The sequence below is a fragment of the Apis laboriosa genome, unplaced genomic scaffold (genome assembly GCF_014066325.1).
Source record: "Apis laboriosa isolate Shangri-la unplaced genomic scaffold, ASM1406632v1 scaffold49_cov149, whole genome shotgun sequence".
In the NCBI taxonomy this organism is placed as follows: Eukaryota; Metazoa; Arthropoda; class Insecta; order Hymenoptera; family Apidae; genus Apis; species Apis laboriosa.
In genome coordinates, this window is record NW_025223500.1 from 2,245,157 (window position 1) to 2,271,395 (window position 26,239).

General features: G+C 23.4%; 6 protein-coding genes across 10 annotated transcripts; 3 read left to right on the forward strand and 3 right to left on the reverse strand.

Moving 5' to 3' along the window:
- Positions 1-3,261: 3,261 nt before the first annotated feature.
- On the reverse strand, positions 3,262-4,044 carry LOC122716850 (thioredoxin domain-containing protein 12-like). The gene is made up of 2 exons (XM_043940299.1): positions 3,776-4,044; positions 3,262-3,586 (listed from the first exon to the last, which is right to left on the reverse strand). The coding sequence occupies exons 1-2, from the start codon at positions 4,042-4,044 to the stop codon at positions 3,262-3,264; spliced, it is 594 nt and encodes a 197-aa protein (XP_043796234.1).
- Positions 4,045-4,395: 351 nt separating this feature from the next.
- LOC122716776 (GPI ethanolamine phosphate transferase 3) lies at positions 4,396-8,220 on the forward strand. Of its 2 annotated transcripts, XM_043940151.1 has the most exons (5): positions 4,396-4,575; positions 4,676-7,204; positions 7,279-7,449; positions 7,525-7,745; positions 7,905-8,220. In XM_043940151.1, exons 2-5 carry the CDS (start codon positions 4,690-4,692, stop codon positions 8,097-8,099), a joined length of 3,102 nt encoding a protein of 1,033 aa, XP_043796086.1. In that variant the 5' UTR covers positions 4,396-4,575; positions 4,676-4,689; the 3' UTR covers positions 8,100-8,220. The 2 variants fall into 2 exon arrangements, with proteins under 2 accessions (XP_043796086.1, XP_043796085.1); XM_043940150.1 differs by having other exon boundaries at positions 4,396-7,204.
- A 609-nt stretch (positions 8,221-8,829) lies between these two features.
- Positions 8,830-11,312, reverse strand: LOC122716793. The gene is made up of 3 exons (XM_043940189.1): positions 11,149-11,312; positions 9,269-10,971; positions 8,830-8,937 (listed from the first exon to the last, which is right to left on the reverse strand). The coding sequence occupies exons 1-3, from the start codon at positions 11,258-11,260 to the stop codon at positions 8,842-8,844; spliced, it is 1,911 nt and encodes a 636-aa protein (XP_043796124.1). The 5' UTR covers positions 11,261-11,312; the 3' UTR covers positions 8,830-8,841.
- Positions 11,313-11,939: 627 nt separating this feature from the next.
- On the forward strand, positions 11,940-15,287 carry LOC122716792 (uncharacterized protein MAL8P1.12-like). Its single transcript, XM_043940188.1, is given in 9 exon segments — positions 11,940-11,964; positions 12,326-12,650; positions 12,719-13,202; positions 13,366-13,864; positions 13,949-14,264; positions 14,342-14,466; positions 14,600-14,844; positions 14,934-14,962; positions 15,079-15,287. Coding segments are annotated over 9 exon segments (2,199 nt in total). The 3' UTR covers positions 15,230-15,287.
- Positions 15,288-18,873: 3,586 nt separating this feature from the next.
- On the reverse strand, positions 18,874-22,637 carry LOC122716807. 2 transcript variants are annotated; one of them, XM_043940221.1, is made up of 6 exons: positions 22,468-22,637; positions 21,240-21,587; positions 20,880-21,118; positions 20,601-20,795; positions 20,146-20,421; positions 18,874-20,067 (listed from the first exon to the last, which is right to left on the reverse strand). In XM_043940221.1, the coding sequence occupies exons 2-6, from the start codon at positions 21,385-21,387 to the stop codon at positions 19,378-19,380; spliced, it is 1,548 nt and encodes a 515-aa protein (XP_043796156.1). In that variant the 5' UTR covers positions 21,388-21,587; positions 22,468-22,637; the 3' UTR covers positions 18,874-19,377. The 2 variants fall into 2 exon arrangements, with proteins under 2 accessions (XP_043796156.1, XP_043796155.1); XM_043940220.1 differs by having other exon boundaries at positions 20,880-21,121; positions 22,468-22,634.
- A 552-nt stretch (positions 22,638-23,189) lies between these two features.
- LOC122716798 (islet cell autoantigen 1) lies at positions 23,190-26,088 on the forward strand. 3 transcript variants are annotated; one of them, XM_043940196.1, is made up of 7 exons: positions 23,190-23,430; positions 23,489-23,543; positions 23,745-24,019; positions 24,089-24,431; positions 24,554-24,829; positions 24,920-25,547; positions 25,721-26,088. In XM_043940196.1, the coding sequence occupies exons 2-7, from the start codon at positions 23,533-23,535 to the stop codon at positions 25,838-25,840; spliced, it is 1,653 nt and encodes a 550-aa protein (XP_043796131.1). In that variant the 5' UTR covers positions 23,190-23,430; positions 23,489-23,532; the 3' UTR covers positions 25,841-26,088. The 3 variants fall into 3 exon arrangements, with proteins under 3 accessions (XP_043796131.1, XP_043796132.1, XP_043796133.1); XM_043940197.1 differs by having other exon boundaries at positions 23,190-23,422; XM_043940198.1 differs by lacking the exon at positions 23,489-23,543 and having other exon boundaries at positions 23,191-23,430.
- Positions 26,089-26,239: the final 151 nt, after the last annotated feature.

Sequence of the window (26,239 nt, forward strand, 5' to 3'; positions counted from 1 at the left end):
TCGATTAGCTTCTTAAAGAATGTTATTTCAAATTTTTTAAACCAATGATATAATATTAGAAATTTTTTTTTGCGAATAACTCGAAAACGAAAATCGATTGCTGATTGTGTGTGAAAAAAAAGTTAAACAAAATGAAGTATTTATTATTAAATTGAACCATAATTCTGTATTGACGGGCTAAAATATTAATGCCTTAAATTCTATTTTTTGAATAATAATTGATCCAGAATCGAAAACAATTATATTTCCCCGATTCCAATTTTTAATTGATAATTTTATTATTAGATTTATCATAATACGAAATAGTTATAAATCAATAATATCAAATAGTAAGTAAATATATAAAATTGTAAATATATAAAAATTTGTATTACATCTAATGTAATAAATAATTACATTATTAATTATTTAATAATTAACTACAATTTCCTAAGTTATCATATTTCAAAATCAATTGCTATTTTTAATCCCGAGTCTATTCTATTCGTGTAACAAAAATAAATACCAATACGATAAAAAACGATCATGTTTAAAATAATAGATGTACCAATTTTATATAGTTAGAAAATGCAAAGGAATAAATATAGTGAATTAGAAGATAAACTCTAGACACTTATGAAACACGTTTGTATTAAAAAATAGTGAGATATAGATAGAAGAGGGAACGGTGTCAAATCGAGGGCGACATATGCAGAAGCATATATATTTCGACAGTACGATAGAGTACGGATGGCATTCAACGCGTCACCGTCGCCGGATGAACCTACGGTCTCACCCGCGATCTACCGTACGCCGGTGAAATACCGTATGACTTTTTGACGTGCTTTTAACAGATTGAATTGAAAATGGCTTCCATGGTACCGATATATCCGCGAGACCACATCCATACTCTGGAAACGACTGTACGAATCGACGGACGTGAGAGACGAGATATATAATCTTTTTCCTTCTCTCTCTTTCTCTCTCTTTCTCTCTTTCCATCTACCACCCTTTCCCTCTTTTCTCTCACTTTCACACCTCACCGAAACTTTTTCTCCCTTCCTCCCCTTTTTCCTTCTCATACCTCTTCCCTCCTTTCGCTCTTTTATATATTTAACTCACTTCCTCCCATCTTTCGGGAAATCGTTTTCCTCGTTTCTCGCTCTTCTGCCCACGAACCCTATTTCTATTTCTCTCTTTTCAATTTTTGCACATTCGCTGATACGGCACATTGTAAGCTGCGCCGGCGGAAATGACGACGACGACGACGACGAGGAGAAGCAGAACTGGACTCGTGGTCACTCGAATCACGGCTGGACCGGAAAGGAAGAAGAAAAAGAAGAGGTGGAGGACCGCGTAAAAATAATGTCCTGGATCATTTTTTAAAACCCCAATCGCAGAGAGAGAGAAAGAGAGAGAGATAGAAAGACTAGGAGGAGTCAGAACTGCGTACGAGCTGGGGTTGTGTGGTAGAGGAAAAGAGAGAGAAAGAGAGAAAAAAAATAAACGTGACGGACCATGGGTATAGACATCGTCGATATTACGGGGTGCAATAGCACGGGACGACCAACGCCAGATGAAACGGTCAAAGCTAAAAAGCTCTCTCCGCCGAAACGGGCTATATATTATCTGCAACCCTTCAAACACAGAACACACCGAGATCCATATATAACCCATATGCGTACGCTTTTCTATGTACCGTTTCTCTGCCCAGGAATCTGCCATGCAATCGCAAGTATGGTCTGTTTTCAAGTCTGTTTTCAATAAACATTGCTATGATTACAGTAGAAATTATGTATTATCTAAATTCAAATAACTTGAAACCTCTTTATTATGTGACTTGTTATTTTATTTCTTTTTAGACTTAATAAAATTTCAATATTTTATGTTTTTTTTTTGTTCCTTTAAATACTTACAACTAATTTATAAAACACTTTATCAATATGAATCTATTAATCTAATATTATTTTATTTTATCATTATTTGACTTGGATAACAACAAATTTTAACAATAAATATAGTAAAGTAGTACATATACATTTATTCCAAAAGAACTATTAATTTTGTATTAATATCATTCGAAACTGAAAGATACTTGAACTTTTTATCTATAAAATATTTCGAATTATTTATTCCGATCCTTAAAAAAATCAAATTTAACTTGTAATTAATTTTATAACTTATTACATTATATTTATACTATTGATCATTATTTTTGATTCTATTTTTATAATTAATTATTAACATGCATTATACATGTACTATATATAATATATATTTTTTATATATATTTGTTTATAAATTGTTTGATAATTTAATTGTAATATAATCGAAAACATAAAAATAATTAACTGTATAAAAAAAGAAACAATGCAAACAGAATTATATATATAATAAATATATACTATATAAATATATACATATGTGTATCAAGTATAGTTGAAGAGAATGAAATGGGCGTGGTTAGCATCCCCTAGTGAGACAGTACCAACCAATGACACAGCATTACGCGTATGGAAACAGTTGCAAACGCAAGCGCCGTCGGGGTGTAGCTGCAAGCTAGTGATAGGTTGATGTGTAAGAGTATTTAATGTATAAGCGCAGACTCGACATTGGTACCATTGTCCAAAAGGTTACGCCTGCTGCGAACTTGCATTCAGATTGGTTACAATTGGTTAATTCATATAAGAAGTTTTACAACATCTATTCTAATTGTTCATTTTCTTTTCCTTCATTATTAATTTTTTATTTTGAAAATTTATAATTATTTTTATTTTATTTGTTAAAAGTATAAACAAATTTAATATAAAATATAAATAGAAATAATAAAGAAATATATATATATATACTTATACTTATATATAAGTATATAAGTATACTTCTCTACGTCTATTAAAGTAAATTTTCATTAGTTTATTTCAATTAAATTAGTTATTTGTAAATAATAATTATGTAAAAAGAATTTAAATTTATTTATTAAATATATTTATTTATTTATAAATTGTATAAAATGAATATGTTAATATTTAATATTGTTTACTTTTTCTTATAAAAAAAATGTTTTTCCCTATAAAAAAAATTTCTTTAATAGTATTGATATTTTTACTAGATAAACATTTTTTTTGCTATTAATTCATTTTTTTTCTTTAAGAAAATTGTATGTTATTTCTTCAAATTGTAAAATTTTTTAAATATAAAAAAAAATTATTTAATATTTATTAATATTTAATATTAATAAGTTATTTTTATAAAACTAATAAATTATTGTTTTTTATATTTCAATCAATGTATTAAGGTTGGAATAATAATGTCATCTTCCATATCACAGTTTTCCAAATTTAATAATTGTTCATACTGAAATAGTATTGGTAATGGTTCTTTGGAATAATTGTTCAAAACAAGCAACATAGTACATATAATTTGTGAAGGATTTTTATAAAAAAACTTATATTGTTTGTCCGCATCTGCACATTTATTATAAGCTTCCTGAATGAAGTCGCCATCAGATGTAAAGAATAATATTCTAGGTACATATCCGCCATCTGGCTTAAACTGTTTTTGATTTAAAATTTTATCATTTTCCACATCCGCTTTTATCATTATAAAACTATAATCCAGTAATAAAATTGTTAAATAATTAATAAGAAATTACAATTATTTTTGTTTATTGATCTCGAATTATTATATATTATTTATAGATGAAATATTATTGATTAAATGAAAATATTAAACATTATTATAGTATCCTCTAATAATTATAAACTTAATTTTAATTCATTCTTATAATAATACATACCGATTGCTAAGATCCATCAAATGTATAGATTTCGAAAATTTCTGTTTTAATTTTTGACAAGAAGGACATTGTATTTTGTAGATAAATAAAAATATTGGTTTCTGGACAATCTTAACCTCTTGGAAACCACATTTAAGAGATTTCCATTTGAACAATCGTTCAAAATCAGCTTCATAATTTGAATCTCCATTATTAACAAATTTATTTCCTATATGATTTGCTAAATTGATTAAGTTTAAAATACTGAGGTATTTGATGCGATGATTCATATTTTTAACGAAAATTTTTCACAATTTTGTTATAATGCAAATAATAATCGATTTTAAATATCTTCAATTAAAAGATTTCGATATATCGTTATATTATTTATTTTAGAATAATATAGAATATTTTTTAAATAAATGATAAAGAAAAAAAGAAATTCATGATCAATTAAATATTATTTTATTTTCTTATATAAATGTAATTCACTACAAAAATTGAAACATCAATTTTATTATATGTCGATATAATACTGTTTTACTAGCATTACATAAAAATACATTTTCAAAGTGTTTATAAATCATGCCGTTTTGGCGACACTGTAACGTGTTTAAAATTTTGCGCCATATGATTGAACTACAGTTTTTTATATATCTTATAAGATAATTTAGTATTTTTTCTAAAAATATGAATTATTGATTATCTATCTTATCTTATACTTCTACTGTTTTTGTCTTATATTTTATTCAAAACAAATATTCACATTATTTTTATAATAATGTGACAATGGTGAAGAATAATTTTACATCAAAAAATAGGTTAAGATTATTGAATTGTTCTATTACATTATTTTCTAATAACGCAAAAAAATAAATCATAGAAAAATGAGTAAACTATGGAATTATTTAATATTTCAAGGATGGATTTCATATATGATGGCAGCCAGTTTATTAATTTTTACGAGTGGCTTTTTGCTGAATCGTATTGTCAGACCAGAACGTGCGGAATGTAAATATTGTACACATTCTGAATGCAATATCCAAGAACTTCTTCAAAAACCCGAAACTGCCGCAATTACATGCCTTAACCGAAAATCACGTGTTGTATTATTAATCGTAGATGCCTTAAAATATGATTTTGCATATTGGTATGATGATAATACTTACACTTCATCTTATTATCACAATAAATTACCAATAATTCATGAATTATTACAAAATCAACCAATGAATTCACGTTTGTATAAGTTCATAGCAGATCCTCCAACAACAACTATGCAACGATTAAAAGGTCTTACTACAGGTACATTACCTACCTTTATTGATATTGGATCTAACTTTGCTTCTGAAAGCATTAATGAAGATAATATTGTTGATCAAAACATTGCTAAAGGCATTGTTTTTATGGGTGATGATACTTGGACTAATTTATTTCCTAATAAATTTAAACGTCAGTTTCCATCACCATCCTTCAATGTTTGGGATCTGGATAGTGTTGATAAAGATGTTAGATATCGTATATTTTTTGAAATGAAGAAGAAAGATTGGTCTCTTCTTATAGCTCATGTTCTTGGAATTGATCATTGTGGACATAAACATGGTGCTAATCATCCTGAAATGAGTAGAAAATTAAATGATACAAATATTCTTATAAAAGAAATCATTAAATCTTTAGAAGAAGATACAGTACTTTTTGTTGTTGGTGATCATGGAATGACAGAAAGTGGTGATCATGGTGGTGATAGTAACAATGAAATTGAAGCTGCCATGTTTGTTTATTCTATGATTCCTCTTCTAAAATATGATCTACCTAATAATATTGTAAACCAAATTGATCTTGTTCCTACATTGGCATCAATTCTTGGAATACCTATACCATTTTCAAATTTAGGATCTATTATAATTAATTCAATACCTAGTTCAGCAAAAAATGGAAAATTAGAAGATGATTTATGGTATTTATTACATTCATTGTGGAGAAATATTGCACAGACAAAAAAATATATAAATGTATATTCTGCAGATAATTATCTGTTTTCTAATGAACAGCTTCAAAATTTGGAGCATATGTATAATTATTTATTCAATCAGATTAAGAGCATAACTACTATTGAGGAATTTAAATCTTTTATTATGAATAGTCAAAATTACTTCAAACTTCTTAAAAATACATGTTCTGAAGTTTGGGTTCAATTTGATTTTAGTTTAATGTCAAAAGGTTTATTTTTAATGTTTTGTACTTTGTTTTTTTTTTACCTCATTATTAGCATTCCAGAAAATCGTATGTCTAAAATATTTCAGTCATCATTTTTACAATATTCTATTTTAGTAAATTTAATTACTGCATTAATAATTTGTTTTTTATTTTCCTTTGGTATTTTAGAAGAATTAAAAAATACTATTTTATTTATGACTAGTATAATATCTATAATATTATTAGCAATATTAATTATTAAAAATTGGGATGTAATTTCATTAAAATTATATGATTATCAAAAAATAAAAAAAATGATGTATGTTACAAGAATAATACTTTTTTTAATGATATGTAATTTATTTTCTAATAGCTATATTATTGAAGAAGGTAATATGTTATCTTTTTTAATTGTTACACTTTTTTGGTTTTTTGTGTTTAATTTAAAAAAAAAAGAAATGAATGAAAATATAGAAAGAAAAACAAAGCCATTTTTAAAATCACAGACAAAATCAAATTTAAAAACAATTATAATAGTTACTGGTTTAATAGCATGTATTTCTATACGATTATCTTATTATTATTGGCGTTGCAGAGAAGAACAACAATATATATGTTCTACATTTGTAACTGGCAAAACAGGTTCTATAACATCAGACAATTTACTTGTTATCACCTTAATTATACTTGCATTATATATTACAATAGTAAGATTATGGTTAAAAAATTGTGGAAATCTTTCTGGTTTCTCTCCCAGTGTTTTGATAGGACAATATTGTCCTGTTATAATTGGTATTTGTATAGGTTGTTTCTGGATTCTTCAAAGATTACCAAAATTTCTTAAAATAAAATTTACATTATCTTGGCAAATAAGTATGTTGCCTAACATAGTATATGCATTGAGTCTGTTTGCAATTTTTGTACTGTATTATCGTCCACTCAGTATATTTTTATTACCAAACAAAAAGGAATCAATTAATATATATCATGATGAAAATATAGTACCACGATTATTTAAGAAAATAAAGGAATCAATTTATTGCAAAAATGTAGAAATAAATCAAACACCAATTGTTTATGGTTTGAGTACTGCATATAGTGCCACATTTGTCTCATTAAGTGTATTTCTTATGTTGTTATATTCTTTATTATTAGGAGATATATTATCACCTAGTACCTTTTTAATGTTTATATGTTGTGTCTCTGTTTTGGGCTTATTGGCAATAGAAAGACATAGAAATGCTAATAATATATGTAAGTATTTTGATATATACAATAAATAATTTAATTTATATATTATATTCCTAACATTATAATTTTAAAAACAGCTGAACTTGTAGAAGTGCCTACTCCTATACTATTGTGTTGGTTTTTAATAGCAGAATATTTCTTTTATGGAACTGGGCATCAACCAACTTTTCCCACTATTCATTGGGATGCTGCTTTTGTTGGAACAGGTGGACATTTTTATGGAACTTTATTCGCAGCAATTTTGATAGGTATAACATTTTTGTTTAATTATTTAAATATTACTTACAAGAATTTCAATATAACTTCTATAAATAATATTACAGGAATAAATACATTTGGATCACATATTATATTAGGTGCAACATTGCCATTATTAGTTATTGTACCATTTACTTTCTATCTTGTATTTCCGAACTTAGCTAAAGCAAAATTTTCGGAAAATGATATGAAAAGAGGAGAATTACTCTTATTTGAACAAGATTCTGTATTTCATGCTGCTATTTTCTCGGTTGCAGGAAAATATATACTTCTTCATGCAATCAGAGTAAGTAATATTTTTGATATTTTAGATCTATTAATATTATAAGAATTAATATTATAAGAATATTATAAAATTAAATATATATATTTATATATTAAATATATATATAATAAAATATAAATATTATAAATACTATAAAAAAAATAATTTGAAATNTTATAGACATTCAGCAGCATGCTTGCTACAACGATTCATTGTCGACATTTAATGGTTTGGAAGATCTTTGCACCGAAATTAATATTTGAAGGTTTGGGATTATTGGTAACCTTAAGCAGTGTACTAGCATCTTTCTATATGGTGTTCAGAATCGACCAACAAATGGAACATTTTATATCCAGAATGACAAAAGGCAGATGATAAAAAGATAAAATTTTTTGATATAATATATAATCAATATAACATAAAATATCAAAAATTAAAATAAGATAAAACAAGAAAAATGTGTGCAATAATTCATTTCTTCTAATTTCAAACAAATTTTTTTATTAAAGAAAAATAAATTAAACATTCAATTTAATACATTTACCAGTACTGTCATTTTTATAATTTTATATAAAAAATAGATAAAAATGTAATTAATACAAAAATTAAATTGAACATAAGAATAAAATATCTTCCATTTATTCAAAAATCAATCATTAATATTGATGTTTCCTAACACACTAACACTATCCTGCTTACAATGTATTGCTGATTATAGAGAAACAAAGCAATGCACTTGATGCAGGATTGCGTCCATGTGCGTTGATAATTATTTAACTGTTGCCATATTATACATTATTTCATATTATATACATATAATATATATTATAAACAATAATATAAAATCTAATAAAAAATATGTTTTCAGGAAAGCTTTTTTAAAAATAAAATAGTAAAACTTTTCAAATTAATAACTTTCTTTTAAATAGATAGTTCAGCATATACTTTGCAAAATATACTTTATTAAAAGATATCAAATATACACAGTATATAGTAATTATAGTATATAGTAATTATATATAACTATATGTAAGTAATTATATGTGAAAAAAATGATTAATTAAAAGAAAAAAGATTGTAATTGTAACAGATGATAGAAATATTTCTACTAAATCAATTAATGATGATTGTGATGCTGATGTCCTCGATATTTATTTTTCAGATATTTCATCCAATTAGCCCATTTATTTATGTCCTCATAATTGTTAATATCCTACAAACAGATAAACATGTTCACTATATTCATAATATACAAATTTCATGTACTTAATATTCGTAATTATTATTTTGAAAATCCTGCATTTGCATATTAGATAATACAGATATTTGTATCTGAAAACAAATCAAATCATGTATATGTATAAAATATTTTATTATTATTTATTTTACAATGATGCAAACATATTTATAATATTTTTTAATATCACAAATTATTATTAATTATTATAGTTATATATTTCATTATATACAGTGTATAAAATATAGATTTAAAATATATTAGATTTTTAATTAAATTTTTTAACTATTTCTATTTAAGTACTTACAAATAATTTAATTTCTTCGCCTTGATGTTCAGATGCAGATTCTCTATCTGTTTGTACTGATTCTATAGAACCAATTGGCAAACTTTGATATCCTTGATGTATTTGCATCTTAACTGAACGTGTTTGTTTTTGATTGAAATTATTTTCTTTGTTCATTAAAGATTCAATATCACTTTTAACTTCTTCTTTTATATTTGCTATATTTTTAGGATAAGAAATCCAAAATGGTGGATTTTCTAACAATGTTTGAGCCATTTCTGATCCAAATTTATCAAAACTTGGAATATATGAAACAGGCATGCCATAATCTAATGTATTTAATTTATATTTAATAGCATCCAATAAACTCATATTAATAGGCATACCATTAGAAAAAACATCATTAATTATTGGATAATTAGCATTAAAAAATCTTTCAGGAGATATGATTTTAGTTTTTATTACATTTTGAATTTCCAAAGTAATATTTTTTTGTAAATTTGTTAGCATATCAAATACTTGACTCAAAATAGCCATTTTTTGCTGGAAAGGAAATACTCCATTAACTAATGATTTTGACCATGAACTAGGATCAAATGATTTGGAGGATTTCGTTGGTGACAATGATGTTATAGATTTTTCATAAGAAATTAAATCATTCATTGTTGTTATCATATTACTTTTTAAATCACTCAATTCAGATAATATGCTATTAACAATAGAATCTTTAGCTACATTAATCGATGACAAATCTTCAACAGATCTTGTTATTTTTACTTGTGTATTATCTTCATCAGATACAATAGATCTTGCCACATTTTTGTCAACATTCATATTATCATCATTAAATGTCATAGTTTTATTTAGTTTTAAATTTTCAAACAACCTATTTAGAAATTTTGTTATTTTTTCACTATACATTATTGGATTTGGAATTCCTGATGGTAGCCAAAAATCTGAAGATACAATGGTATTTTTTGTTGTTGGAGCTTCAGTTGAAGTTAGTGGTGTAGTAATAGCAATATTTTTAAACAAATTATCTAAGAAAGCAGATTTTTTTATTATAAACATAGATGGATCTACCATAGGATCAAATGTTCCAATTAAATCATATGGTTCAAACATTCCTGATAAATATTGTTTTGGTACTGTTGCACTTTGTATCTTTTTTGTGTTTATATATTCTTCTGGTTCTTCAAAAATTGGAGCAAGAGTGGGATAAAGAGATGAAAATCCCAAATCTTTTGTTTCTGATTTATTATTGTTCATAATTGATTTAAGATTTGATGCAAAAGACTTATCTACACTTCTTTTTTTATGTGAAAAATCATTCTTCATACTGTAGTCAGGTAGAGTATTTAAATTTGAAAATTGAGATATAGATCCAAACTTAGAATTCATAGGATCAAAAGATTTAAAACTAAAAGGATTAAAAATTCCACGTTTATATGAATAAGTATCATCATCTACATTATTTTTACCTAATAATTGTGGTTCATCAATTGTATTATATATAGATGATCCACTTATAGCATATGGTATAAATGATTTAAAACTCATAGGATAAGCAGATCCTAAGTTACCAAATAAATTGGTCAGTAAATCTGTCTTCTTTGAAATCATCATTTTAGGATCAACAAATTTTGGAAAAAAAGGAAACTTTGATATATAAGGTACTGCTATAGTATCTATTTCTGATATTGGTCCAAGAGCTCTTGTATAAACTAAAAACATATTTTCATATAAAATAATATAAAGTATAAATAAAATAATATAAAATATTACAATTTTTTACAATTTTTTACAATTTTCAATCTAATGTTTAAATTTAAGAAATTATAATTTTAAAATGATTTTATTAAAATTATTTTCAAAATTAAATAATTTATATTATATATTACCAGGTTTTGGAGCTATGTTTATCCATGGTGATCCTGTAGGAATTTTAAAAGCTGCACTAACTTTTAAAAATATCAAAGAAGAAAGAAATATTAGATCTTTTGACAAAATCATTTTGTACCAATTTATTATTTAATTATATTCAGTTATCGCTTTTATAGCAATAGTCAGATAATAATACTTGCAAAGCTCTTAAGATTATTATAGAATTAATATTCTCATTATAAAATAATCCATAACATACAGAATATACACTTGTGTTTCATACCAATACAATTCTTTCATATTACTTTGTAAAATAATTTCCTTTTTACTTGTGTTATTTTTTTATCATATTTAATCATTGTATTTAAATAGTTAAATATTTTTATAAAAGAGATATTTAAATTTATTGAAAAAAAAAGAATAAATTCAAATAAAAATTCATATAAAAAAATAATTAAATAGAAAATAAAATAATATAAAATATAAAAATTTATTTTAACTTTGATTTACATTTATTAATTTTATTGACTTTATTATAATCAATTTTCTTTTTTTTTAATTATTTGTATATTAAACAAAATAATTATATTATTATTTTTTATTTATTGAATATAAAAACACAGATTGACTTTTCTTTCTAAATTATAATCCGATTTCAATCGACTTGTAAACGAACTTGCGAGAAACATGTTATTCATTTGTTGACAATAATATATCAAAGCAGCTGTTTTCATTATTTAGTAATTACCAATTAATTGTATTAATATCAAAGAAAGCTGTCACTTTATAGAAAAACATTTATATTGAAATGGAAATAAAAGGTTCTTCTGATAGTAAGTAGAGAGAAATATTTTTTTTTATTTAAAATATTATATTTGAAATAATAATAAATATATTTTATATATTATATATTATATATAATATATTATATTAATTATAATTATATTATATATTATATATTATATATTATATATTATATATTATATATTATATATTATATATTATATATTATATATTATATATTATATGTTGTATATTATTATATATTATATAATAATTATATATTATATATTATATATTATATATATAATTAGCTACATATATATATACACAATAGAGAAATGACATAAACTAAACCGAAAACGCGCTAAAACTTTTGAATTAGCTAATTAAACAATTAATTTTTTATTTTAGCAGTTATGGAAAATAAGAATATTACAATAAATAATACCTCTACATTTCCATGGACTGCTTTACAACAAAATTTAAAGGACACAAACGTTATTAATGCAATAAATCAATTTCTAAATATGTATCATCCTGATGATGGTATAATTGCATATGAACGTGTATTAAAAGCTCTACTGATTTTATCTGAAAATTTGGATAGTAATATACAACAACAAATAATTTCTATAATACCATTACCAAAAGGTGTATCAAATGATACAATAAAAAATCTAATATATAAAATTACTGAACTAAGTAAAACATCTAATACCAAATCTTTATATCAAAAGTATGATTTTCATCAAATTACTTCTTAATATTTTTGATAAAATATAATAATAATTTCTTCTTTTTAAGAGTTACTGCAATTTCCAAAGAACCTAATATAGAAATATTAGACAAAAACTCAGAAATCCATTTAAATCAAAATATTTTGATTGACACATCTCAAAATTTTGAATTAAATGAAAAGTTTATGTCTTCAGTACCTGAAGTATTCAAAGGTTTTCCTCCTAATGAAATTTCAACAATTCATAATCATATGAATTATATGTATGATACATTAAATTATAATATTCCATATATAAAATCTCATATTACTAGTAAACAAAATCTTTCATCAAATATTAATGAACAAGAAGAATCATTAAAACTTCAATCAAAATTAAAATGGAGTTATACTCCTCATCTTCTATATGAAAGTAATCTTTATCAAAATTCTACATCTGAGTATCAAGAAATTTTTAAATCAATGGATGATAAATATTTTCAATTGTCTATTGATCAGTTTAATAATTGGAATCAATGTAATGTAACTAATGTGTCTCATGCATTACATCAGGTTTATGACAATTACTTTACTATAGTAAATTACACATACGCGCGCGCGCGCACACACACACACACACACACATTATATTTATATCTCATATTATAATATTGTATTTAGAAATATTGTTAATTTTGTTATCCAAAAATAAAAACTAAAAAAAATCATATTACAGGATACTATATGTTTAAAAAAATTATATAAAAATAACATAGTTTCAAATAAACAGAATAAAAATAAGATCTCAAATTTAGAAATATATGATAATAGGTATATAGAAACAGGAACAAATTGCAAAATTTTACACAACGTAGAAAATGATACAAAAAACATAAAAAAATATAGTAAATTAAATAAGAATAAATTTTGTAATATGGAAATACAAAATCATTTTAAGCAAGAATTAAAAGATGAACAAGCAATTCAGAAAGATATATATAAAATGGATATTGTATATAGTGAAGAAAAAATTAAAGATACAATAATAAATATACAGGTAAAGAAAATTCATATTTGTAATAATTATTTTAATAGTTCGTAACAATTTCTATAAATAACAATATTACAGACATTAAAAGAAGATAATTTTTTAATGGATAACTTTAGAGCACACAAAAAGCTTAAAACAAGCTTGCAGAATTTTTTAAAACGTGTAGAACAGGAAACTTCGATCGGTAAAATTATTTTTATATTTATTAATTATTAACATACTTCAATTCAATGTATACAAATATTATAAACATTTTTTACATATACAGAATTTCCAATATTGCCTCAGACCAAACCTTTGTATGTTATTCCTTCTATATCCAATTTTTGCAAGTTTTTAAATCAAGAAAACCTGGAAAACAATAATCAATTAGATATTTTGAGCAATAACATAAATAGTTATAAAAGTATAAATGTACTAGAGGATACAAAAAAAAATATTAAAAAAAAATCCTCAGAATCATTTCATATTTATCCAAAATCAGATCAATTAAATCTGCTTCATAAAAGTTTAAATAATATAGTTAATGAAACAAAAACAATAGAATGTGAAAAAAAGAACTACATAGAAAATTTACTATACAAGTACCATTAAAGTTGCTCTGTAAATTTAATATTTTTTATGATCAGCAAATTTACTTAATAAAATTATTTATGTACAGATCTGCACTGAAGCAAACAAAACAAAAAAGTTTAAACACTTTACAACAAACTGCATCTATTACAGAGCTGGTTACATTTAAAAAACAGTACTATGATACATTATTAAATATTCAGAAAGCCAAGAGTTTGTTATAATTGTTACAATTTTTTTAATGCATTTATAAGCATATGAAATTATATGAATATATATATATATNATATTTTATATATATATATATATATATATATATATATATATATACATATCTATTTTTTAGTGGCAGTGGCAAATTCTTTGGCAATATCATCTGTAGAAAATTTTACCAAATATGATCCATATTATTCCAACCATTCATATCAACAAGAATTATTGCAACATGAACCATTAATTATAAATCCACAATTTGCAGTACATACTATGGCACAGTCTGAATTATCAAATATATATAATACTTCATGTGCATGGATGAGGTTTAACAATTGGAAGCATCTTACTATGAAACAGTTAAGACATCCACAACAAGTGAGACATAATTAAACATTAAATATTTAATTATTTAAACATATAAATATTTATGATTATTTAGTTATTTTCAATTTATCTTCTTTTAGTTTCCATTTCAAATTTCAAGAAACAAAAAGTAAGTTTCTTAATCATATATTCACTATTATAATGTATTTTATTTTTTGTTCTTCCTTATATAATTCTTTGTACTAGATGCTATATTTTATCATTTTTTCATTCCTATGCTAAAAGGAATTCTATACTACATTATGTAAAAACAATGGATATTCAATGTTTTGCACAAGATAAAAACAAACAAATGAAGCAAAATATACAACGTAAAAAGTTAGAAGACATAGTTGGAAAATTAAAAGAAATAGAAAGCAGCAACATGAACAATTAAAAAAATTATTACTGGTCCCTATGAAGTTTTTAATTTTTAAAAATACGTTAATCTCTATAAATAAAGTATTATACTTTGTTGCACTATGCATATTTATGCATATTTATCTAGATAAATAATTATAAATAAAAAACAGAACAATATATGCAAAAAGATTTCAAAATTATATCTATTACAGAAAATTTTTTAAATAATATAAATAATATAATAAAATATTGATAGAGATTATTGAATCAAAATACATTTAAAATAAAGTTTTCTCATTCTTTCATTTATCTTGCACCAGTCTCAATAATTAATAAAATATTAATATTTTTATATGTGTACATGTATTTGTACATATTCAAATATGATTATACATGTATACATATTCTATTTTTATGTATACATATTCTGATTTTTTTGGCACTGGCAAAAAATAATAATTTAGAGTTTTAGATTAATCGCGAATATTTTTAATAATCTCATTTGTTATGTAACAATTTCCTTTGTTTAATTGAAGAATTTTATATCTTGTTAACGCCAATCAATTCTTAATAATATAGTAACTAATAAATATTAACATATTTCATTTTAATTAACATAGAACAATATTTTTGCTAATTACTAACATTTTGTAGTATGTTTTATAATTAACATATAATATATTTATGAATTTTGCATAATCTATACTGTACAATGATTATTATTTCTAAATGTACAAAATAATTTTTAAAAGAATAAATCATAATAATAACTTTAAAATTTTATATAGATCATTAAATGTTATTGTCCAGAATAATCATATAAAATATGAGAAATTATCAAAGGGTTAATATGTAATATAACTCTTGATAATTTCATCAACCACATATATTAACTCACAATAATCTTTTTTCATTTCAAAAAATGTTCAATATGTTTATTTTCATAATGAGTTTATAATAAAAATATTATTATATACTCATATTTATTATTAGCAATATTGACAGCATCATTTTAAAATACAGAAACGAATCTTCATATATATTTCAATATATAGTTGCAATATATATTAATTGCAAAACATCCAAATTTACAATAATTAATTTTTTGGTTCTAATGATTCTCACATTTTACTTTTGATATTATCAAACAAATTAAAAGTTAGGCCAAAAAATTCTTGTGTCATGTAATTCATGTATCTCTTTTGGATTGTCTTTATTTGTTATATTCATTAAGAATAAGATAAATGTGCGTAAGCAAATTTTATTATTAAATTATTTTGTTCCAAATATTCTTTATCTTATTTAAATGTAATGCAATTGAATAAATTTATTATAGATAATGTAAATTTTTGATTCCCTGCACTAAATTAAGTCCTTCAGATAATAAAAATTTAAAATAAAATTAGAAGAATTTAAAATAAAATATGCTTTTATAAACAAATATTTTATAAACAAATAGCATCTCAAATTAAAAATATTTTATTAGAACTATATAATTTGAAAAAGAGAGTAATATGAATTAATAATATATTTTAAAAATAATAAAATTTTAACAAACGAAAAAAAGAGAATAATATATATTAATAATTTATTTTGAAAATAATAAAATTTTAACAAACAAAAATATTATATAATTTTAACTTAAATAAATATAATTAAATTATATACATAAAAAGGAAAATTATAATTACATAATTCTTTACATTCTTTTATATTTAATGATGAAAATAATATTAATGCTAAATCGTATAATTATCATGCTATTTTTCAATACAAATATGTTTTTGTATTTTAAATTTCTAATTAAGTTAAAAAGTATTCATAAAAAAAAAAATTATAATATAAGAAATAAAACTTTGTGGTAATATGATTAGAAGGATAAATAGTAGAAAAAATGTAGAATAGTAGAATAAAATTTATATGAATTTTAATAATTAATTCTATAATTAATGAAAGAATTATTCTTCCATTAATGAAATATTATTTATAAAAAGTAAAGGAAAAGCATATTATCAGAAAAGAAATTAACAATCTTGTTAATTATAATGATAAAACAGATTTGCACTTCATTTAAATAGTAATATTTAGTTACTTTTTTATTTTCTAGAATGAATTGTAATCATTTCAAACCTAATTTTAATTTTCATTATTTGTGCTATGATCTGAAGCGTTTCAGTTAAAGTTTATACAGAAATATATTAAACAGTGTTGTAGATTCACATACTAAATATAAGTTTAACAATTCATTTATTATGAGGTATTGCAAATTGTAGCGAGGTAAAGCCTCTGATACTAAGTTATTGAAAAGTAACAAAGTTATTTGACATACATGACACTCAAAGAGCGTTATTTTTCTTCTGGCAGTGTCCGTATATTTTTTTTAATCATTTTGCTTAAACTTTAAGCTAAATATCTTGCACCATATAACATTTCCACTCAATATATTTATCATGAAATCTATTCATATTTTTTTTAAATATTTTATCAGTACACTAGTAATGTACCATTTATAAAAAAAATTACATTTATTTCTTCGTTGTGTTTAAGAAAATCAAATTAAAAATTACAACATCATCAATATTTTAACACAACGAAGCTACTATAATATATATTATTCCTTTTTTTCTTTATGATTCTATATGAACACGCATTTTTTTCCTTATACTAAATAATTAATTAGACAACTACGCGTTATACACGTCAACATATAATTATGCCTGATTCAGATGTATATTCTAATATTGTATCAAAAGACAAAATAGTTGTCACTTACGATTCTAGTTGAAATTATTTTCTCATGTTTATATGATTATAAGTCTTAATCAATCGAAACAGAACAGAGGTCCCAATATGATCGGTTCTATATATCGCTTGTTATATAATAAAAAGAGATTCCAAGGACCAATTGGTCAAGAAACGCAATTTTTTGATAATTTTCAGATAAATTGTACCTCTAACACGATATGTATATACTAAAAATTACTTTGCTCTTTAATTTGATGAATACAGTTGATACAAGATTGTACAAGAGTACTGGACTAGAAATGGTTTGAAATTTTCATTAAAATAAATAAGTAATATAACACCATTGCTGCTCATATTTTCTGCCTGCAAATAGTGTATCTTTTATAAAAATAGAAATGGACCTTTTTGAACTACCAGACTGCATATTATATAAAATTCAATTGTTTATGTACAAAATATTAGTAAATTAAATTTTGAAAAATAATTTTTTTTATCATAGTCAAAATTTATGAAACACATTTCTATGCCCATCTCTGTATAACAATAATATTATTTTTAATAATTAATAATAAATAATAAATAAATTTAAATATGTTCCATGCATATTAATTCATTTTATAATAAAAATTTGTTTAAAAAACAATTTATAGTAATATCATAAATTTATAGTAAATTAAAGTATAAAATTAAGATATTAATCTAATTAGTAACTTTTTATCAGCATTTACAGATTACTAAGTATGTATGAAAATAGAATAAATAATCATTAAAATTTAATAAAATAATAAACAAATATTTTAATCTTTACTAATGTAACTTATAAATAATCTTGTAACTAATAAATTAGATTTATTATTTGGTACTGAAAGTTTATTGAAATAAAACATTATTTGTATATCAAAATTGGGCAGTCTGGTTGCAAAATGTCAAAACTTGAAAATTAAAAAGAAACTATCTTTTTGGCAGCATAATATACAAGGCAATGATAGTTTTATATAAGATTCATAAATGTTTAGACATAAGATATTACCTAATAATCTTAATTATAATAAAGCTTTGACATTAAATATGAAATGCAATTATATATATTTGCATTTGCATCAATTTAGTTTCAAACTTATATTTCATTTTATGCACAGAAAAAAAAAATATAAATATAAAAGATAACAGAGATGTCATGATTACTGTGCACTACTTTAACATTAAAGTGACATATACAGTAATTTTAACATATTCAATTCAAATAAATTCATTTAAAAATAACATAAATTGATAAAATATTATTTCTGTTTTTTCCTTAATACAAATAGTGAAAGAAGTATGATATTACGAAATGATGTTTCAAGGGAAACTTCTAGTATGTAACTGTTCCCAAAAATCATTCACTGCAATGAGTCCAATATTTATTAAAACATGTGTACGGATTTTTAAATTCAATCAGGCAAAGCTGTAAGGATCAATAGTTTTGCTAGAACAAGGTTGGACGTCGTCAGGTGGTGGATGCCATTGTCCTGTCCACATGGCAGTACGATCCATAGCTACATCTATTGCTTTTTCCATACTGTTACTAGATGTACATTCCATTTCCCAGTGAAAACCATTTTGAGTCACTTGCATAGAACTAGATCCATCCATTTCACAATAGTCTTGTGCTTTATTATTCACTGGCATTTGTAAAGTTTTATTTCTAACATGTGTAGAACCATTACTCCTATGTTCACCAGGCCAAGGTCGAGATTGCTCTACCGATTGCAGAGGCAATTTTCGCGGCACCCGTCTAGATTTATTATCTTCCAAAATATGACCACTATTGATTTTGGTATTTATTAAATTTCCATCAGTTGTTGAATTACTATCACCATCTCTTCTTCGTCTTCTTCTTCTCCTTTCAATATCAATATCACTTCTTTGAATATCTTCGTTATTTTCTTGAGTATTTAAAAAATGTTCCCTTGCAGAAGCCCAATGATCTTTTCGATTGACATCTTGCTTGTATCTTGTATGATTATCATTACCATGATGACCATTATTTGTGTTTGTATTATTATCTATATTTTGTTTTTTTGTGTGTTGATTTTTTATAATCCATGAAGCAGGTCTTTTAGGGCTACGCTCTTTTAGAGTGATCTAAAAAAATAACAATTATCAACAACAATTTAAATATTTTTATAGATTGTTACATAAATAACAAATAAAATTATTTACTCCTGAAGAGGAAGAATTATCAACAGGTTTATAAAGTTGTGTTGGTGTGTGATTACGATTATCTGAACTCCTACAACTTGATTCACTGCGTCCATGTATCCATGAAAGTAAGAAGGCTAAAATAGCACATGACAATCCAAGTGCTGCCGCAGCAGACAACTGAGAACGAGTACGTTTTGGTACCCAGCCACCACTATGATATTCCCATATAGAACATGCTAATAATGCACTACTTAAGGCATAAGATAAGCCTATACCAGTGAACATCCAAGCATTCTATAAGAGATGGATTCTATCAGATATATTAGTATTAGAATATATATATATATATATATAAAATTTTTTCCTTTATAAATATATATTTAACATTTTAAATTTTATTCATAATATTAATATTAAAAATAATATATTAAAAATAATATTAAAAATAACATATTAATAAACTGATTACTTACCAATTTTGCCCAATTGAAAGGAAAAACATAGATAACATGCGAAATATCAAGGAAGAGGAGTAATGCAGTGATCAAAAAACAGAAAACTGCTACAAAGATCATGAAACGCAGCCGCCCGACTAAAGGCAACATAAATAAGCTGACCTTGGCAGTGCCAGAACTGCATAATGTTGCCAAACACGCTGCAGATGATATCTATTTAAATGGTTTAATATAGCTTATTGTTTCAGAAATATTTAGAAATTGATAAATAAAAAATATTTAAAATATAATGCTTACAAGTAATAAGAGTCTAATAACACCAATAGCTGTTTTAAGATGCCCCTGTATATCACAATAAAATACTAAATGACTTGCTCTTGGCCAAGCCAAAGCATTTGAGGAAGAGCCATGGTGATCACCATAGCCATAGTGACCATGATAATTAGCATGTGAGTCCCAAGAATGGACTGTTGAATGAACCCCTGGTGAATCCAGTTCCAAAGGTTGGGAGCTAATTTGCCCCCCTGTCCTACTACCTGCTGTTAATATCAAATAATTTATATCTATATTTTGATTTTTTTAAAATAATAAAAATAATATTTTTTTGTTATTAAATTTTACTAGAAATAATTTATATTTTTAAAAGTATTGTCATACCAATATCAAAATCTTGAATATCTTCAGGTCTGGAATATGCAGAGGCTGGTAATTCCAGGTCACGAATTTCTTCTAAAAGAAGTACTTCTATCTCGTCGGCTGCATATAAGTCCGAAACCGAGTGAAGATGATGCCGAGTCTCGCTCATTACTTAGGCACGCTCGATTGTTTACTCCTTCCTGCCTGCCAACGATCTTTTCTATTTGATCCACTATGAACCACCATTCGTTACACATTGAATTTAGCAACTGTTTTATTTGTTTGCCAGCCATTGTTTACACATACTGTGTAACCAGTACACCATCTCTTTTCTGCAGGTAATACCATCCTTTAGCCATTAGGCCTCACCTATTAATTAATAATTATAACCAATTAATTAATAATAACAATATAATTAATAATAATTATAATTAATAATAAGAATATTAAATATTAATAATAAATATTTACCTTTGAATAATTTAATAACCATGTAAGAGATTAAATTTTAAAATAAAAAAAAATAAAAAATTAAATAAAAATAATTTATTTTATAATAATATAATATAATAATAACAAAATAATAAATATAAAATAAATCTATTTCAATAAATAAGAATTATTTTGATATAATATTAATAGTATATATTACAATTTAAAAGTATAAAAAATATAAACAAATAAATATATATATAAATAAATATATAAATAACAAAAATTATATTATTATATGATATAATATAATAATATAATATAATATAATAATATATAATAATATAATAATATAATAATATAATAATGTAATATAATAATATAACAATGTTTTTAAACATTCAAATAATAGGTTGGAATTTCATATAGTTTTATTATTAATACACAAATAAATGAAAATTATTATGCATAAATAAAAAACAAAATTAATATATCTCATATATGTACAGATTATAAATAAAATATATTTTAATCATATAAATCATTATTTCTTCAATTCAAGAAATCTTGAATATAGATGCTAGAGATATATAAGAAAAAATTTTAAATGAGTCTCATTATATTCGATACAGTTGACATTAAATATTTAAAATTTGTACGAAAATAAATAATTAAATTGTTCATACTTAAATATTTTTATAGGAGAATATTTGTTAATTCTAAATCCACATGTGGTTGCATGTGACATCTTATCAGAATGTATAAAGTACAATAATTATTGAGATTACAAATTTCACAAAAAAAAATCGACACATACCTCAAATTTGTTTTTGATGAACTGACACTTGGATCACATTTTTTCGAAATTTTTCATAATAAAGTCAGTAACATTAGAAGAATAATCGCCATTGCCTTTTTGCTGTTTTTGCTTATAATCTATGCTCACTACGCATACAAATAACAAATGGAATAATTTAACCAGTTTTAACATTTATTAACTAATAAAAAATAAAATAAATATATAAATCATTTTTTTATTGTTTCTTTCTTTATTAAAATAATTTTAATAATGCATATTTTCATTGTATAAAAAAAATAATGTAAATTATGATTATATTTTTAAAATTTAATTTATTTGAAATATTATATAAAAATTATTATTTTTATTTTTTTATATGTTAAAATACATATAACAAAAATACATATTACGAAAATATTAATCGATTATAATAAATTATAAAATAATTTTAATTTCATTTTAATATCATGAAATCAATATATATTAAAAAAATTTTCCTTATATTAAATTATATAAATTATATATAATAAAATTATAATGATTTAATTAAAAAAATTTAATTAAAATTTCTAAATTTTTATTATTTATATTTACAATTGCATATTTTAAAAAAATTTTGCTTTTAAATCGATATTATTAAATAATTATTTTTTTAATAAAATTAATAACTTTTTTCCTTATTATAAATTTGTAGTACAATAAATCAAGATAATTTTCAGCAATATTTTTTAAAAAGTCATATTATCTTTAAAATATTATTAGTGCGTCTTTCATTGCTTTTTTTCATGTCGCATCTATTAAAATCTCACTTTAAACAATTCTTAGTAGGTGAATAATTATAATAACAGTAAACTGTTGTATGTATATCAGTTTTTAATCTGTCAAATTGACAGATAAAGAATGTACCAATCTTTTTATCTATATTAAAGTACAAACGCCTATTTTAATATATTTAAAACATTCATCATGTGTGGTAAAGAAGTATGATCCTTATAAATCATTTATTTTAAATCATACTTAGAAATTATTTGTCTTTTAGTTGTAAACGTTAAATATTCGCATTTTTATTAAATATCTTCCATTATGAATGCATAGTAAGTGTCTTAATATTAATTTTTATAAAAATATTATTTGAATAATTTTAGTTGGATACATTATCGTAAAATTCATTTGCATAATAAAAAAATGTCTATCACTTATAATTGATGAAATGCTTATACATTTAAGATTATATCTGTAATAATAATTTAATTGTACAATTTCTTGCAATTAATTTTATTTAATATAACTTTTAGTAACAAAAACACACACGGACCAAGTATATCGGGAAACGCATTCGATCGTTGGGTACAAAGGACTAATATGCATGACGATTCCACTATTACAAAAATGCAACATCAGTTTTGGGTTACAAAACAAGCTTTATCACGGAAATTAGGAAAAAAGGAAGATGAATGTATAGTAGCATCAGATGCAGAATTAGATGCCAAGTTAGAATTGTTTCGTAGTATTCAAGAATCTTGTTCTTATTTGCAAAGAATTATTGATAAATATCAAGAAAGATTATGTAGTAAGTAAATATGAATTTAAGATTTTTTTTTTTATATTATATTTATAATCATTATCTTTAATTTTATAGATCTTGCACAAGAAGAAAATGCAATGGGACGATTTCTTAAAGATGCTGGTAAACAAGATAAAACTAGAGCTGGCAAGATGATGACAGCAGTTGGGAAATCATTATCATATTCTGGTCAACAAAGACTTGCATTACGAGCTCCATTGGGACGATTATATCAAGAAGTAGAAACATTTAGACAAAGAGCTATTGAAGATACATTGCAAAAGGTTCAAGCAATGGAAAAGGCTCGTACTGAATACAGAGCAGCTCTATCATGGATGAAAAATGTTTCTCAAGAATTAGATCCTGATACATCAAAACAGTTAGAAAGATTCCGTAAAGTTCAAACATGTGTTAGACAGTATGTATTACTAACTATACTATATTAATTATTGCTAATATATTTCTAAATTTTATATATATATATATATATATATATATATATTTAAATATTTTTAAGCATACAATTCTTTGTTGATGTAGAGGTAAAATAGCCTTTGATAACTTGGCTTTAGATTGTCTTCAAAAAGTTGATTTATTGGCTGCAGCAAGATGTAATATGTTTAGCCATGCTTTAGTTTTATATCAAAGTACGCTTTTAAATTTTACTGAAAAATCTGCACAAGCATATTCCACAATAGCAAATAGTTTTAAAGGCTATCAACGATATGATTTTATGGTTGTAAAAGAACTTACCGAACCTTCAACTAAATTAGCTCAAGAAACTGGAGGTGATGATGATCTTGATGAAAAAGACAAGTAAATTATAAATTTTTAAAAAATTTTTAAGAAATATTAGTAATAAGAATTTACTATGCTAATAAAATATTTTTTATATTATCATTTTAGATTATCATTTTTTGACATGGATTATCATGATAATGTTGAAGAAGCTGAAGAAATAAAACCAATCAAACAGAATATAGTTGAAAACGATAAACAAGATGAAAAATTATTGGATATTGAGTATGAAACAAAAGATATGTTGGGATTAGAAGAATTAGATTTAAATTCTAGTTCTTCAAATAATAGAATCATGCAATCAATTTCTGAAGTAGAACAGAAAGAAAATCTCGAACAACTTTTTGAAAATTTAATCTTAGATAATAATGTATCTCATACTGACATTATACAAGACATTATACAAGAAGAAACTCAATCTAAATTTAATAAAAAATTTGATGAACAAAATCTAACAATGGATATATTTGATAAATCTGATACAAATTTTAATCTAGCTGATTTCTCTTCCTTAGAAGAACAAAATTCAAGAGAACAATCTTTACAATCCCTTACCTCGGAAAATATGGTACTTTTAAATGATATTCTTATTGATAAACAAAATACTGATAGCGAATGGGAAGCGATATCGAATGATACATTTTTACCACCAAATATATTAAAACAAAGTTTAGGTGATGCAACTCTTGGTATTGGACAAAAAAATATACTTACTACTACTAATATGGATGACAAAGTATGTAAACATTATTAATATTATTAAATATTGTATTAAATACAATAATAGTAAACTAAATTAAATAAAATAAACTAAAATTATTAGAATTGAATAGTATTGAAGAATATTTATATTGTATAAAAAATTATTAAAAATGATTTGAATAATAAATTTATCCTATTTTTTCTTAGAAAAAGAATAAGACTGGCAAACTAAAGGGTAATTCCTGGTTGGATTTATTTGCTGAATTGGATCCTTTGGCTAACAATCCGATGGAAAATCTTTCTAGTGATAGTAATGCATCTGCTTAATATTCTGAATTTATTAAGCTTAAAATTATATTCATGATATAATATAATCATTATAATTTACGACAACAATCAGAAAACACATATTTATTTTCTTTAAATAGAATAATGCTGTAAGCATTATTTAGTTCTTACATATATACTAATATTAAATATTTGCTGTTTGAATTTTAATTTTAACATTCCAGATTTGTTAGATCTAATGAAAATAACAAAATAATGATAAGAATCAAAAAATAGTTAAATTTCATATTTTAAGTTCCATACCAAAGATGTAAGATTAATAATAGTTTGTAAAATTTAGTCATAATATATTTTTTTTTCATATATATTAAAAATATTTCTTTTTACGATAATAAATAATTATCAATTTTCCTATTCACATTTATAACAAAATATGTT

What these genes read in the sequence shown, in the direction of transcription:
- LOC122716798 (XM_043940196.1), top strand. An exon ending in GATCTTGATGAAAAAGACAA is followed by an intron (nt 24,830 to 24,919) that starts GTAAATTATAAA and finishes TTATCATTTTAG; the next exon opens with ATTATCATTTTTTGACATGG. An exon ending in CTACTAATATGGATGACAAA is followed by an intron (nt 25,548 to 25,720) that starts GTATGTAAACAT and finishes ATTTTTTCTTAG; the next exon opens with AAAAAGAATAAGACTGGCAA.
- LOC122716850 (XM_043940299.1), bottom strand. Translation starts at nt 4,044, where the DNA reads ATGAATCATCGCATCAAATACCTCAGTATTTTAAACTTAATCAATTTA. An exon ending in TTGATGGATCTTAGCAATCG is followed by an intron (nt 3,587 to 3,775) that starts GTATGTATTATT and finishes ACTGGATTATAG; the next exon opens with TTTTATAATGATAAAAGCGG.
- LOC122716807 (XM_043940220.1), bottom strand. Translation starts at nt 21,387, where the DNA reads ATGAGCGAGACTCGGCATCATCTTCACTCGGTTTCGGACTTATATGCA. An exon ending in TTATTAGACTCTTATTACTT is followed by an intron (nt 20,796 to 20,879) that starts GTAAGCATTATA and finishes CCATTTAAATAG; the next exon opens with ATATCATCTGCAGCGTGTTT. An exon ending in CTTTCAATTGGGCAAAATTG is followed by an intron (nt 20,422 to 20,600) that starts GTAAGTAATCAG and finishes CATCTCTTATAG; the next exon opens with AATGCTTGGATGTTCACTGG.
- LOC122716793 (XM_043940189.1), bottom strand. Translation starts at nt 11,260, where the DNA reads ATGATTTTGTCAAAAGATCTAATATTTCTTTCTTCTTTGATATTTTTA. An exon ending in AAACATAGCTCCAAAACCTG is followed by an intron (nt 10,972 to 11,148) that starts GTAATATATAAT and finishes ATATGTTTTTAG; the next exon opens with TTTATACAAGAGCTCTTGGA. An exon ending in GCGAAGAAATTAAATTATTT is followed by an intron (nt 8,938 to 9,268) that starts GTAAGTACTTAA and finishes ATCTGTTTGTAG; the next exon opens with GATATTAACAATTATGAGGA.
- LOC122716776 (XM_043940150.1), top strand. Translation starts at nt 4,642, where the DNA reads ATGAGTAAACTATGGAATTATTTAATATTTCAAGGATGGATTTCATAT. An exon ending in TAGAAATGCTAATAATATAT is followed by an intron (nt 7,205 to 7,278) that starts GTAAGTATTTTG and finishes TTTTAAAAACAG; the next exon opens with CTGAACTTGTAGAAGTGCCT. An exon ending in ATTCGCAGCAATTTTGATAG is followed by an intron (nt 7,450 to 7,524) that starts GTATAACATTTT and finishes ATAATATTACAG; the next exon opens with GAATAAATACATTTGGATCA.